Here is a 16,057-nt window from a genome sequence, read left to right as displayed (position 1 = left end):
GTGCAGAGCTGGGAAGATGGACGTTGTGCTAACATGGAGATCCAAGTTCCACCCCTAGGACCCATGCTATAGAAATGGAACTGGGCATGGTGCTGCATACATGCAAGCTTGCAAACAGTGCAGGGGAGGTAGGCAGGCGGATCCCCACCCCCACCCCCAGGCTCACTGGCCAGAAATACTAACCTCATGGGCAAACTTCAGGTCTTAGTAAGAGGGTCTGAATTAAAACAAAACAAAACAAAACAAAAACAAAACAAAAAAATAAAAGCTTATCTAGTTATCTCATAAGGAATGACACCTGAGGTGAGTGAACACTTACCCACACCAAAACTTCTACTTTTAATTTTAAAAGATTTCAAGTACTCTCATTTTTGCCTACATTAAAACGAACACTTCCTTCATGTATATATTGAAAAATAATAAATACTAAATCTCATCCTTTAAAACAATAAAATTCCACCCAACGCAGTCTGTAAAGATGATCTCTGCCACACCTTGATTTGCTTACCTGTTCCAGATACTGGAAAGTTAGGTCAGTAAAGACAGGGCGGAAATATACAAAAATAGGAAGTGGATTATGAGGGTCTTTTACTTTAGACATGCGAATGGCTTCTTGTACGCGATTTCTGACGTAGAGTGCTGCCAGTGGGGATGACTTTAAGCTGCTCTTCAAATAGATGGATGGGTACAGGGCTGTGCTTTCCTTCCATATCCAGAAGAGAGCATCATTCCTTTGCTTTTCTATATCAGGGCAATCTCCTTTGTAATTGGCATCTTGAAAATTGTTGTTATAACAATCAGGAAAAAGATAAAAACCCCATAAGTGATTTGGACGAAGTAATTTTCCCAATTTTAAAGTCTGTTCCATAAAATTCCTTGCTGCCTCTTCAAATTCTTGTTTAGCCCTCTTGACAGCTTCTGTCAAATTAAGTTGTGTGTTTTGTTGCTGGACGAACTCAATAGACTTATTCCTGTAAATATCCTTGAATTTCCAGTTTCTTGACCAGGTAGGCCGCCAGTCTTCCCAGTCAATGACAGCCAAGCCCACATTGTCTATTGGCATGTAATGATGGATGTCACCCTTAGCTATTTCCAAATGAGATTTTAGAGACCCCAGCTGGGGTATACCTCCATGAAAAGCTGTGTGCATTTCATCTATGTGAGGATAGAGACCCAGACGATCAGAATAAAATATTGTGACAGGATGACCTATGGCAGTTTTTCTGGGGCTTCCTACTAAAGAGAACAGACTAAGATCTAGTGGCTGATTAAACCTCGTGGCACAAGACTCAGTTGGGGCATTCCAGGCACAGAGGAAAGGCACATTAGGGATAAGTGGGGGTGCCCTAAAATCCACAGTCAAGCAACATCGAATCAAAAGGAAGACTAATAGAGTCTGGGGTAGTCCACTGGACTCAAGAAGGCTCCCAAAGAAGGAGTGTTTAAAACACAACACTCGCATTGCAGAGAATTAATTAGTATCCAAGCACTTATTACTTCTTATTCACTTTGATCTCTCAAATATCTAGTGCAAAAGATGAGAAAGATACTGATATGAGGTCACTGTGGGAGATGAAAGTGGGATGGCTGCTCTTCATTGAACTATTATTCGTCTTGCTTCATTTTTCAGGGATGCTTTGTGACAAGTTGTATAATCTATAACTAAAAATAAATAAATAAATAAATAAATAAATAAATAAATAAATAAATAATTTATTACAGCCAAGTTGGAAACTCTACTAAGTCTTCAACATTGTTTAGAGGCACTTTAACTCAATTTAAAGGACAGAACTTCCTAGTGTGTTTAAATCAGTAAGCTTTTTTTTCTCTTAAATATGATACAAATTCGGTAACAGTTAAATCACATCTGATCCCGTAGAGAACTAAATGTAACTGTTTTGGTTTTCCCTTTTTTGTCAATTATATGCCTTAGCAAGGACAAATTTAAAAAGAATAAGTTCTTGGTTATCCGTGTTGAAAGCCCACTCTATGTCATCTATGCCAAATTTCGAAGACAACTTCTCATGCAATTGAAAATGTTTGCCTTGTGATTCATTTGCATATGTAACTGTGAGAATGATACTGGGAACTAAACCCAAGGTCTTGCATATGCTAAGCAAATACTGTTACTGCTAAGTTAATGCCATTCCCAGTCAATGCCTGCTTGAGCAAGGCTTTATTAAGTTCCTCTGGCTGACCTGGAACTGGGGCTCATTCTTTCTTAACCTCCAAGCATTTGGCATTTGGGCTGTGTGCCACCGTTCTGGCTCACCGTTCTTTTCGTTTTATTCACCTGCACTTGTTTTCTTAACAGCAGCAAGGGAGAAAGCAAAAGTTGCTTTTTATGTAGGCAACAAATTAGACAACTTTAAGAACACCATAGAACGCTGCCAGACCAAATCTTACAGCATTGCCCGCTTGTTAAAATAACAAGCTGCTTTCTGTCTTCATAAAAGGAACTGACTCTAACCTACATTCGTAAAAACAAGAAATAAATTTTGAACACTAAATAAGGTTTGATAACCAAATTTGCATTTTATTCCTAGGTCAACTGACGAATTATTAGTAATTTGTCATATAACAGACAAGTCTGAGCCAAGAATCAAGAGACTGAGTTGCATGTACTCCAGCATTTAGCATTTATAAAACTCACCACTTCTATCACACATTTAACTTTTTTATTTTAGGAGGAAAATGTGGCTCTCCCTATTGTTACATTGCTAGTATACTTCTATGGGTCACAGAATGAACATTATATCCTTCTTGGTAAAATGCTGTACTTATCATGGCAAATCATCTACTCATCCTCATTGTTAAAAAAAAAACCTCAAAAATAATCAAATGAAAGGAAATCTTGCCCTTCATTACTCTCATGTTTTAAACATAAGGAATTATGCCCTCATGTTTAGAGCGTGTGAAGTCTCTAAGGAGTCCATTAAACTCTGTCAGACCTCCCTATGTAAAACGTAGAAAATCTTAATGTAAAGTAAAAGAACAAAGTAATTCATAGCAAGTGTCGACATCAATGACTGAATGACAGTAGGTGGGAGAAAGAAATTGAATAAAAACTTAGGAACACCAAAATGAGACAGACACGGGCATTATCCACTGAAAGACATTTAGGTTGCTTCCATTTCCCGCCTGTTATTAAGAGGGTGGCTTGTGTGACTGTTGAGCAAATATCTGTGAAATAGGCTGTCAAACCCCTTGGTCACATCCCAAAGACTGGCATAGCTGAGTCATATGGTAGATATAGTTTTAGGTTTTTTGTAAGATTCTCTACACTGATATTTTTGAAGATTCTTTATACTGATTTTCAGAGTAGATGGACAAATTGCATCTTTAACAAGAGGGAAGGAGAGGTCCTCTTTTTCATCAGTCTCCAACCCTGCATTTACTATTATTGACCATAGCTATTCTGACTGAGGTGATGTAAAATCATAGACATTTAAGTTCGTATTTTCCTGGAATAATGAGCACTTTTTGAGGTATTTTTCAGCCATTTTTATTTCTTCTATCAAGAACTCTCTAGCCCACATTTTAAGTTGAGTCATTTGTTTCCTTGACCTATTGTTTTTGGATATTTTTGGTATTAATTCTCGGTCAGATGTATAGCTATTAAAAACTCTCTGGGAGTTTATTGTTTCCTTAGCCTTATAGAAGCTTTTCAGTTTTATGAGCTCCGAGTTGTCAAATGTTTGCTCTAATTCTTTGGCAAATGGAATCCTTCACAGAAAGTCCTTCTCTAATCCTGTATCTGGTAGTGTATTGTCTATGTTTTCTTATAGCAGGTTTAGACCTCAATTAAAAGTGAGGTCTTTGATCCACTTGAAACTAATTTTTGTGCAGGGAGATTGACATGGGTCACATGCAGTTCCAAGCTCCAAATTCTCAGAAGTGAGTATATCACATGAGATAACCAGAAAATAACTAAGAAACTATAAAGGGGCCAAAGTAGAGAGGGTGCTTGGGAAGGGAATAGCAGAATGCAAGTGACAGGAAGTGGGAAACTGAATAACAGAGACAGAAGTCCAACTGGTGAGTAAGGAAGATGATCAATGCAATTGAGGGGGGAGGGCAAATAATAACACTAAGATTTTTTGATAAAGCCTCAAGGAATCGCATTATTTCCTATCTACCTAAAATTATATTCTCTCTCATACAGTGAAGCATGTTGTGTGTGTGTGTGGTGTGTGCGTGTGTGTAGGTGTGTAGGAAGTTAAGCCATTGGGTTAATAATGTTCTTCAGAAACAAAATCTCCAGTACCAGATATGAGAAATATCCTTTTGAATGTTTGGTCAAGTTAATCCAAGTGACTGAAATATATATGTGTGTGTGTGTGTGTGTGTGTGTGTGTGTGTGTGTGTGTATGTGTGTGTGTAGGTGTGTGTGTGTGTATGTGTGTGTGTGTGTGTGTGTGTGTTATAGATGTAGCTCTTTGTTGCTGCTCATGGCTTGAGATTGGTCCCTAGTGCTGAAGACACTGTGCATGTAGGGCACAGAACTCAAATGATTTGAGCTGGGTCTGACCTAAAGCCTCTTTCATATGGTCTATCTTTCCTGGTTCCAGAAAAATATTCTGCAAGCTGCCAAGAGAGTGTGTCATATCCACCTGCATACTTATGAATTACGACAATTTTGAGCATGGTAAGATATGTACAATTTGTGACACTCACATGTGAGAACCAACCAACAGCTGTCTCATTGGATTTAAGATGTACTCAATAAGAGGGAAACCAGGACAGGTATGGGAAACTGACTCAGCTTTCCCAGGGCCTGTGAGGACCTTAGAAAAACCTGCTCCTGCTACTTTCTAGACCAAGATAATTACTATATCTAATCCCTATAGCCACATTTAAGGGTAGCTGTCACACCTCAGCAAAGAAGCCTCTCTTCACAGTAAACGGAGATTGTCACAGACAAGCACATCTGGAGTCAATTCACAGAGATCAACAGATGTGGACAGTTCAGCCCCAGTAAATACATTTGTATCTCTTCTGCTCAAGGGTCATCATGGAAGAGGGGCCATGAAGATCACAACAGCAAATACATGGCTCTTGGATACCAGAAAGTCTTGTGTAAAATGTCTTTCCCAAAAATGTCTGAATAAACTAGACTGGAACACTGGCAATATCAATGGATGTGTTAATGAAGAAGAGAAAAATTTCACAGGGTCACACAAAGAACTACAGGACTTTAACTGCTAAGAGAAGGAAAATTTCTCTTTCCCAAGGATTAGTTCCCTTATTAGTTATTCAATACAAAGTGATCAACCTTGAAACCATATGCACACATACAAAGAATTCACCAAACAAAAAACTGACTCACTAGGTTGGATTCATATATATGTGCATACACATATACACACACACACATATATATATATGTGTGTGTGTGTATATATGATACACATTAAAGAAATACATTTAAAATATATATTAAATAACATAGACTTCTAAATGTTTTAATTCTTCATATATTAAAGAATATATAGCATATTAAATATATACACAAATATGTATTAAATAATTATTTATAATTATATACACATACACATATAAAGCATATATATAGAGAGAGTAGCATATATATGTATATATATGTGTATATATATGTGTATATATGTGTATATATATGTGTGTGTGTGTATATATATATATGTGGAGAGAGAGAGAGAGAGAGAGAGAGAGAGACTACCATATATAAAAAGAAGCTACCACCAATTTGAGAGTAGGGTTTATGGGAGGACTTTGAGGGAAAGTAGGTAAAATGACTGCAGGAAGAAAAGGGAACAGATAAAGTAATTCTATTTCAATTAGAAATTTATTTTAAAAATAAAACTAAAATTTAAAAACTTAACTAATTAATCCCAGGTAACAAATGGCCTTATGCTCCCTATCAACTAGGTACAACATGCCTACTTAGGGAAAAAAAGAAACAAAATTCAAAATACTCCCAAATAATAAAACATTTTCAGCACCAACATGAATCCACAGTGGGAAATTTTATACCATGAAAATGTATTCCATGAATTAAAACATTTTTAAGTTCTGTACAAAATTTACATTCAACTTCGTATATATAAAATAACAAAATTTCCTATTTCTTTGGCCCCTTTCCTAAGATATATTCCTATGTATATTCAAATAGTCTTAAACTATAAAACGAGATCTGAAGACCTTCCAGTTTCATACATTTCAAGTAGGGATGTGTCACCTGTGTTCTACTATTGTTGGCTTCTAAGTTTTCTTCTTGTTCATCCAATGAGTAAATTTCTCAATACGCACCAGTTAGGTCCTGATACTCCCCAACCCCCAGTGGGACAGTCACCTTCTTCTCTACAACCATCCACTCCACCACTCATGGTGAGAAATGGGCTGGTCTTAGTGTCTTCTCAAGTAATGACAGGTTGATTGCATCCCTTACAAATTATTTTCTTTCAAAATAATTTAGAAGCATAAGAAGGGAACACACTTGAAAACCTTGTTAGATAACTCTCATTCTTTCTGTGAAGAAGTCAGTTGAATACGTACTTGTTTATTAAATTCTTTGAATCAGGCATCACTTGTCTGAGAAATCCCAAAATTATTTTGTAATAAAATTGTAAAGCAATGTATACTCACTTACCAATATAATAGTTACCATTATGTATTCAAAAATCTCTAAAGTGAGCAACTATATACAGTCACTTCAAGTTAACTGTGACAGTTTAAAACCACGTTGTATCTTGATGGAATTTATGCAGATAATGAGAACCAGTTACACATATAGTGAAGCAACAGATAACGATGCTGCCTTAAATCAGTGGTTCTCACCCTGTGGGGCTCAAGCCTTTTGGGGGTTAAATGATCCTTTCACGGGGGTCACCTAAGAACATTGTATAATACAAACATTTACATTACAATTCATACCAGTAACAAAATTACAGTTATGAAGTAGCAAGGACAATTTTCATTGTTGGGAGTCACCAAACCATGAGACCGGTATTAAAGTGTCACACACAGCATTACAAAGGTTCAGAACTACTGCCTAAATGCTTATTAAAGTAAAATATACAACTGCAAGGTTTGCTACACAACGGCGTGTTAAGAACATGATTAAGCAATTAAATATCAGACCTATAAACGTTCATTTTTTTCTGACCATCTAAATATTATTGAGCTAATCTCGGATCCAACTATCATATTTTTTTTCAAATAAAGAGTGAAAGTAAAATAAGATGTAACGGTAAAACTGAATCTTCCAGGGCCAATTTGAAAGAGTTCCTTGCCTTCACTAGGGTAGGAAAAATTATCGCAAAGCTTCCCGCTCTGTCACCGGGATGCTGATCAGGGCTTCTGTTTTATTTTCTGGCAGAGGGATTGGTTATTGCTTTTCGGTTTTGGCTTGTTTGTCGGTTTGATTTTATAAGTTGTATTGTATACACATGAGAAATGTACAAGATTTTAAGAGAAAGTGCACACCGTAGAGATAGATCAGAAGAAGGGAGCTGTGGCAGAGGAGACCAAACAAGAGGGAGCGATGCCTTGCATTGGTTTCCGCTGTTTTCACAACAAATCCTTTCTTTCATAATGAGTGCTCTGTTGTAATACACCGTTAGAAATACAGGAAATACAGACAAAATGAAGAAATAGAAACCATCACAGTACTGTGTGGTGATGTTCTTCATCCATGAAACCACCATCTTGATGCCGTTAGGAACTGCAGGCTGCCTTCGTCACTTGCCATTGAAATGATAAACAGAAACGTTAAAGAAACGTTTCAGAAATATTAGTAAGTGCCGAGATACACAAGAGGACATTTTTAGTGACAAAAAGAGTCTAGGGTTTGCGGGCATAGAAAAGAACACGAATGCTGAGCTGAGGCCACTCACAAGGCCTGACCACACTCTCCAGGGCCGTACAGTTTCAAGAACACCTGTACACCGCCAGAATACAGCAAATACAGAGGCGAATGCAGGCAGCAAACCACTGAACTGAGAACGGGGCCCCCGTTGAAGGAATCAGAGAAAGAACTGGAAGAGCTTGAAGGGGCTTGAGACCCCATATGAACAACAATGCCAAGCAACCAGAGCTTCCAGGGACTAAGCCACTACCTAAAGACTGTACATGGACTGACCCTGGGCTCTGACCTCATAGGAAGCAATGAATATCCTAGTAAGAGCACCAGTGGAAGGGGAAGCCCTGGGTCCTGCTAAGACTGAACCCCCAGTGAACGTGATTGTTGCGGGGAGGGCGGTAATGGGGGGAGGATGGGGAGGGGAACACCCATATAGAAGGGGAGTGGGAGGGGCTAGGGGGATGTTGGCCCGGAAACCGGGAAAGGGAATAACATTCGAAATGTAAGTAAGAAATACTCAAGTTAATAAAAAAAAAAAAAAAGAACACCTGTACATGATAAAGGCATAATCACAGGTCTGACAAAATAGCACCTAGACCTTGGAAGCGTCACAGCGTCACAGGGAATTTTTACTGCATCTGACTCATACCCACAAACATCGACTCATTCCTTAAAATGAAAAAAAGCAAAAATAAAAATCCACGTGAGAGTAGACTCCAGTATTTTGTCCTTAGACTATAATGACACTGGGCACAGAGTTCTAAAGCCTCCTTTATTTCAACACAAAGATAGATATGTTCCTCCAGTTAAGCATTACAGTTTCAGACCAGCTTGTAGAGAAACAAGATTAAAAGGACAAGAAAAATGGCTCTTACAGAAGACCTGAGTTCAGTTCCCAGAACTAATGTGTGGCTCACAACTGCCTGCCACTTCAGGTTCAGGGGATCAAACACTCTCTTCTGACCTCCATGGGCTGCACTCTCATACACACACACACACACACACACACACACACACACACACACACACAAACACGTGCTTGTACATTCATAATAAATTCAAAATAAATCATTTCTTAAAGATAAGCAGGAAAAGTGCAAGTTGTTTTGAAAACAAGGATATTTCTTAACAATTTTTTTCTTGAAACATCTTTTTTTAGATAATTTGGCAAGAATTCACAAACTTGACTCAACAAGAAAAGTTAGTATAATGCTACATTTCTACTGTCTTCTCTAGTTGACTTCTAATCCTTCTTCCTCATCGGTGGCACCTTGTACCTTTGACTTAACTTTCTGAATGTTGTCCCAAGTGTGTTTGGAAAGCCTAAATGTCCTCAAAGCCCAAGATGTAGTTCTCCATCTACCACAGACAACTAGATGGCAGAAGCGCTACTCACACAACCAAAGGTATCACAGGAAAAGAAGATGCGGCAATTACAGACACAGAGCTTGATAATCATTGTCCCCAACCACAGCTGTTTTTTCTCTATTAGATCACAGTAGAGAAAGAAAAGTAGGCAACTTACTACCGAAATAAGTAAGTTTTCCTCTAGTGTCTCTGTAGGTCAAAAGTGCTTCCAGTCTATTGGTTATGTCCTAAGGATAAGGCAGCCCTTTGACCAAAGAAAGAATGTTTTGCAATGTTTCTTTACGATAGGGCAGAAAGACCAGTATTGCTGTGCGTGGCATGTGAGTCGCTGTTTGTGTTTGGTGGCAGGGAAGATTAGCAAGAATGAGACATTAACAAAAGAATGTTGTAAATTTTTTTTTATTAATGTTTGAAATGAGTTCCAGGGTCCAATGGTAAAGGCAGCTCCCATTGGCTGCCTTTTTGACTGCTAAGCGTTTTAAGTTACTGACAGATAAATGTCTGCATTTTATTACAGTAGGCCTTAAAAAAACAATCAGCATTTACTGTGTAAGCAAATGTAATTTCTGTTTTACAATATTAGAATGGGTGTTTTCAAAATGTCAAGGAAAGTATTGCTTGGCTTGTCATTATTGGAAAAGAACCATATTTTGGATCCTTCCCCCTTTCATTGAGGTGGTGCCGTAGGTCCATAGCAGTGGCCAGAGATATGTGTTGAGAGTTCCAGCACAAAATACTGTTACACAGAGAAACACTGTCTTTATACCATCAGCCCTCACAATAAGTGTTCTGCTCAAATTCTCTCTTTTCACCTGATGAGATGCTTCAAATAGCCTCTGAGGAGAGAGGAAACCTTCCCTTCCCGTGTCTGCAGAATATTTCCTGTCTTTCACTTGCACCAAATAACTCTTCCTTTTCTCTCATCTCAATGGTTTTTACCTCACATCAAAGAACATGCACATTTCTTGCTTGAAATCTTAATCATTATGTCGAAATTAGTCTATGGGGGGGGGTATTACAATGAAGTATGACAGCTTGGAACCTAGAGAGATATTTCAACAGTTAAAGCACGTCCTACACCTCTGAAACACCTGATTTCAGTTCTGGGCACCTTGTGATCTCATGACCAGCAGTCCACAGGCTCCTACACCCTTTCTGGACTCCACAGGCACCAGCACATGTGTTGTATACATTCACAAACACACATATATACATGCAAATAAATCTTAAAAATTATAGACTCAAGTGAGAAGAACAAGAGAACTTTTATCTTGCACCAAGATTAAGGTGCAAGCCACTCTCACATGACAGTAGGAGCAAGCAAGCTCTCTGTGACCTGGCTTATACGGTGTTACTCAGCCCATCTATAAGAGTTCTGGGTTCATAGTTATCACTTAACCAATTGCAACCATACCTAAACATCTCCTTGAGGGTTAAGTTTCAGCAGATACATACATACATACATACATACATACATACATACATACATACATATGTACATACATTTATATGTATACATGGGGGTGGGATATAAGCTTTTATACCAACATCTTAAATATTAATAGATTTAAATTTACATAAGCAATATTATATCCTTAACAATTGTTTTTGGTCTTAGACATAAACGTGCTTCTTAGAAGCTACAACCTTAGAAGAGATCTTAAAGAAAATGTATACTAACCTAATCCTATATTTTAATAACTGTCCCAGCCGCCAACCTTTTCCCATCACTAATGGTATGCTGTGAGACAATATTAGAATGCTCGTGTCATAAAATGGAATGAGAAATACTTACTGGTGATGCCAGTGTAGATGAGACTGTAGCAAAAAAAAAAATAGAACAAATGCTATTTAACATTTGGAATTATAAACACGAATGTATGTGGTTAGATTAGGCTTTATCTCTAGGAAAATGTGAGGTTTGTGAATTCCTAGGTCAAGACACAAAAGCATGTTTGCCACAAATCTGAATTTAGAGCAGTGATTCTCAGCCTCACTAATGCTGTGACCCTTTAATACAGTTCCTTGTGTTGTTCCCCACAACTGTACAATGACTTCATTGCTACTTCATAACCTTAATTTTGCTACTGTTGTGAATCGTAATGTGAATCTCCCATACGCTGCACCATCTGCTAGGCGACCTCAGAGGTGTGTGTTGCAACACACAGGTTGAGAACTTCTACTTTAGAGACTGCAGAGCTGTTAAAGTTGACAGCAGCACAATCCAAAGCAAGAGCGAGGGGCAGTGAGAAAAGAGAGAAGACACAGCGTGTTATCTAAAAAATTAAAATTAAAAAAATTTAAAAACCCCACTTTGAAAGAGCTAGGGCTCTTGACTGACAGCTGGGTCCAGACCCATCAATTCAGATGGAATTCGAAAACTGCAGGTAGCTTTGTCTGTGCTTTTGACCAACTAACTGGCTGTCCACCAAGTTTCCCACAGCCTTTTCCTTGGGTTTTGTTCATTTTCATAAACAATTTCCAGGACTCGAAGAAATAAGCTTAACAGTCAGCCATATAAATGCTACAGAGGACAGAAGACAATATGGAGTGAGGGGTGGGTGGGGCAATCAGAGCTTCACCCTCTCTGTGTAAATCTTCATCCAAAACTTTCTGCATGAAACCTCCAAAAGTTTGTCCTTTCTGATTTCAGGGGGGGACTCCATTGCATTGGCTTCATAGAACCATTGACTAATATGTCAAAATAAAATTATACAAGCAGAGTACATCCTGATACCTGTGATCCAAGAGAGAAATTCCAAGCCAAGTCTGTTGTTCTTTGGCCTCATTGTACACAGTTCCAACATGCACTGCGCCACGCAAGCAATGTCTGGAAAAAACGAGTCTTATGACCTCTTATCAGACATAGGAAGTCAAAGAATTTATGGACAATTTCAAGGACAAAGTTCAGGGCAGTTAAAGTTTCTATGGCATGCCTTGGAGAAGAGAAAAATTCTCAAATCAAGGAGGAAACTGTGAATCCGGACCTATAGATGAGAACCCAATTTATATATTATAAAATATTAGTTGAATAATAATGTTTGTGTATTAAGTGCAAAAGACATACTGTTAGTGTAGAATGTAGAATGGATTCAAAACACTTTGATAGACAAAGTCTTCATGGTCCAACACACATTTTTGAGTTATAAAAGTGGCCATGTTCTAATTAGTTGGCCAAAGGCAAATTACTTCTTCTCTTTAACTTGTTCTTTCAATAACCAGAATAAAACTCTTACCTGCCTTAATGCTTAGTACCTGAATAATATCTGTAAAAACTACAGATTTAACTACCAACCAAATGTTCTAGGTTAGGACTGACAGGTAACTGAGACCAAATGTTAATGCCGCCTTGCCCAGATATTCAACTTCATTATACTTTGGAGCTTTTCTTTGTTTAATTGTAAGACATGAGTGATTGATAACTAGCACAAAGGTTTCTTTGTGACAGTGCAGGAAAATAGTATACACAAAATACTTAGGCATCACACTTCTGGAGGCGTTCAAAACATACCTTAAAACAATGCTTGCTACTTTAGAGGAACTAAAGTCTCTTTTAAAGGACTGAGCAAAAGCAGACAAGGAACAGACTCTCTGACCTCCCCCTGGAGTTGATGCTTCTTATGGGCTGACAGACAGATTCTCTGACCTCCCACAGGAGATGATGCTCTGGTGTGCTGAGGGACGGGCTCTCTGGCTGCCCCCCAGGAGATAATACTTCTCATGTGATGAGTACCCTCCCCTGTACATGAAAGAGAAGAAAATCCTATAACTGTTGACTGCAAGCAGAAGCTAAAATGAATTTGTGCAATCAAACCTTCGTCAGGTTCTTGTCAGATAGCTTTACCCACATATATCCCAGGGCTTTTCTGTAAGTCACTTCCTCAAGAAACTTTTCCTCTGCCTTGTTAATTTTTCATAAACATTTTTGTTTAAAATGTATGTTGAGATCTTGGCTACAGTTTTTTTTTCTTTGAATTTCTCCTGGGCACATAAAAATTCTAAATAAAGTTTGTTTGTTTTTCACTTATCTACCTATGAGATCAATGTCTTGGCCCAAGTCACAGAACTTCAGAGGTAAGTGATTTCACCAGGATGAAGCATCATTGGTCAGAGTAGTCTACTTACTCCTAAAGGTACAGCTGACATCTTGAAGATGTCGGTGTCAGCCAATGGCAAGAAATTTTTATGTAAGCCTCCCAAATATCCACCTATGACGTGTAGACAATTAAATTTAAGCTATCGCTTAGAACGTGCCCACTGGCAAACAAGGAGACTGCACCAATTCACTACTCCATATAGGATTTTGGAGTCTGCCGTGCTCATAATAGTATTTGAAACCTAGGGGGTTTTAATTTTTCTGATAGCCCTATTGGCAATGGGCATGTACTACTATTATTATTATACTATAAATATAAATATTTCAAATTATCCCTTCTCTTTCCTAAGGTCACAATTTATCCACCATCAAGCTTGTACCTGGGAAAATGAAAAGTCTTTAAATAAAAGAACTGACAAAAAGTCATTGTTGTATGTAGCTAGCAGTTGACCCCTTGTTTCCTTCCTCCGCCCAGTTTGCAAGCTTACTTTTCCTGATTAATATTATTTACATTTGGGGATATCTGGGGAAAAAATACATAAGATGGTCAAACAGTTGGCAGACAGTTTATACCCTGTGCCAGAAAATCAACTTGTTATCTATTTGGTTTGACTCATGGGTCTGCATTATGTCTCACTGGATAAGATACACATACAAGCAAATGATGGTTAAGGAACTAAAACGTAATTGATTCTGCTCCAGTATTCACTTTTTGGCCAAATTCTTTGCTGTTTCACTAAGTATAATAAACTTTCAGAAGGAAACCATCCTGCTCCTATGAGATGTCAGAGTACCCTGACATTCCATATGATCATATACGCATCTACCTCCTGCATTGGGATACTGACACCGTTAAGTTATTCCCTGCATGAGCAGTGGATGGGCTGAATATAACCCAAGTATTCATGCTCACACTGTGATAGTGACAAAGATGTTAGTAACAGACTATTCTGTTACTAAATAGTTATACTTGAAGTGTTACACTATTTTGTACAAAACAGTTATACTCAAAATAATATAACTGATGGTTGAGGTTTGGTCTTGCTGTGTATTGTAATGCTGAGTTTGAGCCCCCAAGACCTAGATTCTGCACATAAACTCAAGTGACTCTGCCCCCAAGTTATTTCTGATTGATAAATAAAGATGCCCACAGTCAACAGGTGGGCAGAACGGACACGTGTGGGGTTTACTTATCCTGGGCTTGAGGTTAGGACCATGAGAAGAAGGAGGTGGAGAAGGAAGAAGAAGTTGCCATAGGTTAGGTGAGTCATTAAAATGTGGCCCTGGGGGCTGCCAGTTGGAGTTAAAAGCAGCCCAGAAGAAACATAGTATGAAATAACTTGAGGTTATCAATAGGAAAGTAGAATCCAATAGCATAGAGGGTAGATATCTGGCCAGTGCTTGTGCTCTTTAAGGTTTATTGTAAATATAAGGGCTGTGTATGCTTTTTATCCAGAAACTAAATGGTCAAAGGAAAGGTAGAAACCTCAGTTCTGGATTAAAATTTTCAACAACTGATAACATCCTTAATAATCATAAACATAAAAATTTAAGAATGCTTATGGGGAAGAATTCCAGTCATGAAGTGGACTTAACCAAAATGGGCCTTTATGAAAATGAAAACTTCTGTTACGAAGCAGAAATAGTCTGGGGGACTTTACACTTAGCAGCATCTCCAAATCTTCCATCCCAGATTGAACAGACTTCCCAGGCATTTGAGTGAACAATTAGATGCCAAGATTTGCGCTATATAGGAACTAGTTAGTGTATTTGGGGCATATGATATGTGAATAAAGTATATACTTTCCATCACTTTCAACCAAGAAGTCAAGCAGATATGAAGGAGCTTAGGAAATACCGTGCACTGTTACCTTGCTGGAAAGGACCTTATGCAGAACTCCTCACCACCTGCCCTTTCATTATAGTAAAAGATACTCCTCCTACGTTCATGTGAACCATGGCCTAGCTAGAGTCTCCGGCATACCCAGACCAGATGGAATGCCATCTCCACAGGTGACCTCATAGAAAGGATTTCAGAATCAGCTCAAGGTCCTGGAAGCATATGACATCACAAAGTAGACAGATTTTTCTAAGACAACACATCAAGAAACTACTTCCTTCTCTATTTTGTCTCTTTTAGACTCGGCCTTCCTTGAGAAAGAAAATGTTTTTCTAAGACAAATCATCTCCTTTCTTCCTCTCCCCTTAATCTATTCTGCTCAACTTCTGATCTTGGATCGGCTTTGTTTCAAACTTAGTTTTCCCATCAGCCTGACAGTTGTCTTAAGGGAAGCACAATTTTTATTCTGCCATACAACAGTCGTCTAGACTTTTGTTATGTTACATGATCAGTCCAATCTAGCTGGTATCAAAAAGCTGAACTACAGTAGTCCCTACCAATATGATCACCAAGTGAACTCATGGAAGCAGATGGATGAAGGGATGGTATCTATGACCAGACAGGAAGATCTTATAGAATGTTTCTTGCTTATGGTCCAAATTTGTCACCTGGCAGATATAACTACTTAACACAGAAGAACATGTACAAGTCACTGTATCAAAACACTGTTTTACTCTGGAATATAGGACATGAAGTATCTATTTTATACATGTGAATGGAAGACGCTAGCACTATCCATCTGACAATTGAGATACAAACATTTTATTGGGCTGACATACTCAAAAGGTTGGAAGATAAATTTATTGAATTTGGCCAGTGTGCTTACATTTGCCTTTTTTCAGTGCACTTTCTC

The 16,057-nt window shown here is 38.2% G+C and overlaps 1 protein-coding gene across 1 annotated transcript in view; it reads right to left on the bottom strand.

The window, feature by feature from the left end:
• Hyal5 (hyaluronoglucosaminidase 5) overlaps positions 1–15,286 on the bottom strand; it is a 29,639-nt gene extending 14,353 nt beyond the window's left edge. The window contains exons 1-2 of the mRNA NM_001024321.1: positions 15,176–15,286; positions 509–1,662 (exon numbers count right to left, since the gene is read on the bottom strand). Of these exons, the coding sequence (NP_001019492.1) occupies positions 509–1,462 (954 nt within the window). The 5' untranslated portion in view covers positions 1,463–1,662; positions 15,176–15,286. The remainder of the gene's footprint in view (positions 1–508; positions 1,663–15,175) is intronic.
• Between the last annotated feature and the right edge of the window lie 771 nt (positions 15,287–16,057).

This window comes from Rattus norvegicus, chromosome 4 (assembly GCF_021556685.1).
Source record: "Rattus norvegicus strain SHRSP/BbbUtx chromosome 4, alternate assembly SHRSP_T2T, whole genome shotgun sequence".
Lineage (NCBI taxonomy): Eukaryota > Metazoa > Chordata > Mammalia > Rodentia > Muridae > Rattus > Rattus norvegicus.
The sequence above is the reverse complement of the archived record's forward strand: the minus strand, read 5'-3'. Positions and strand labels throughout refer to the sequence as shown.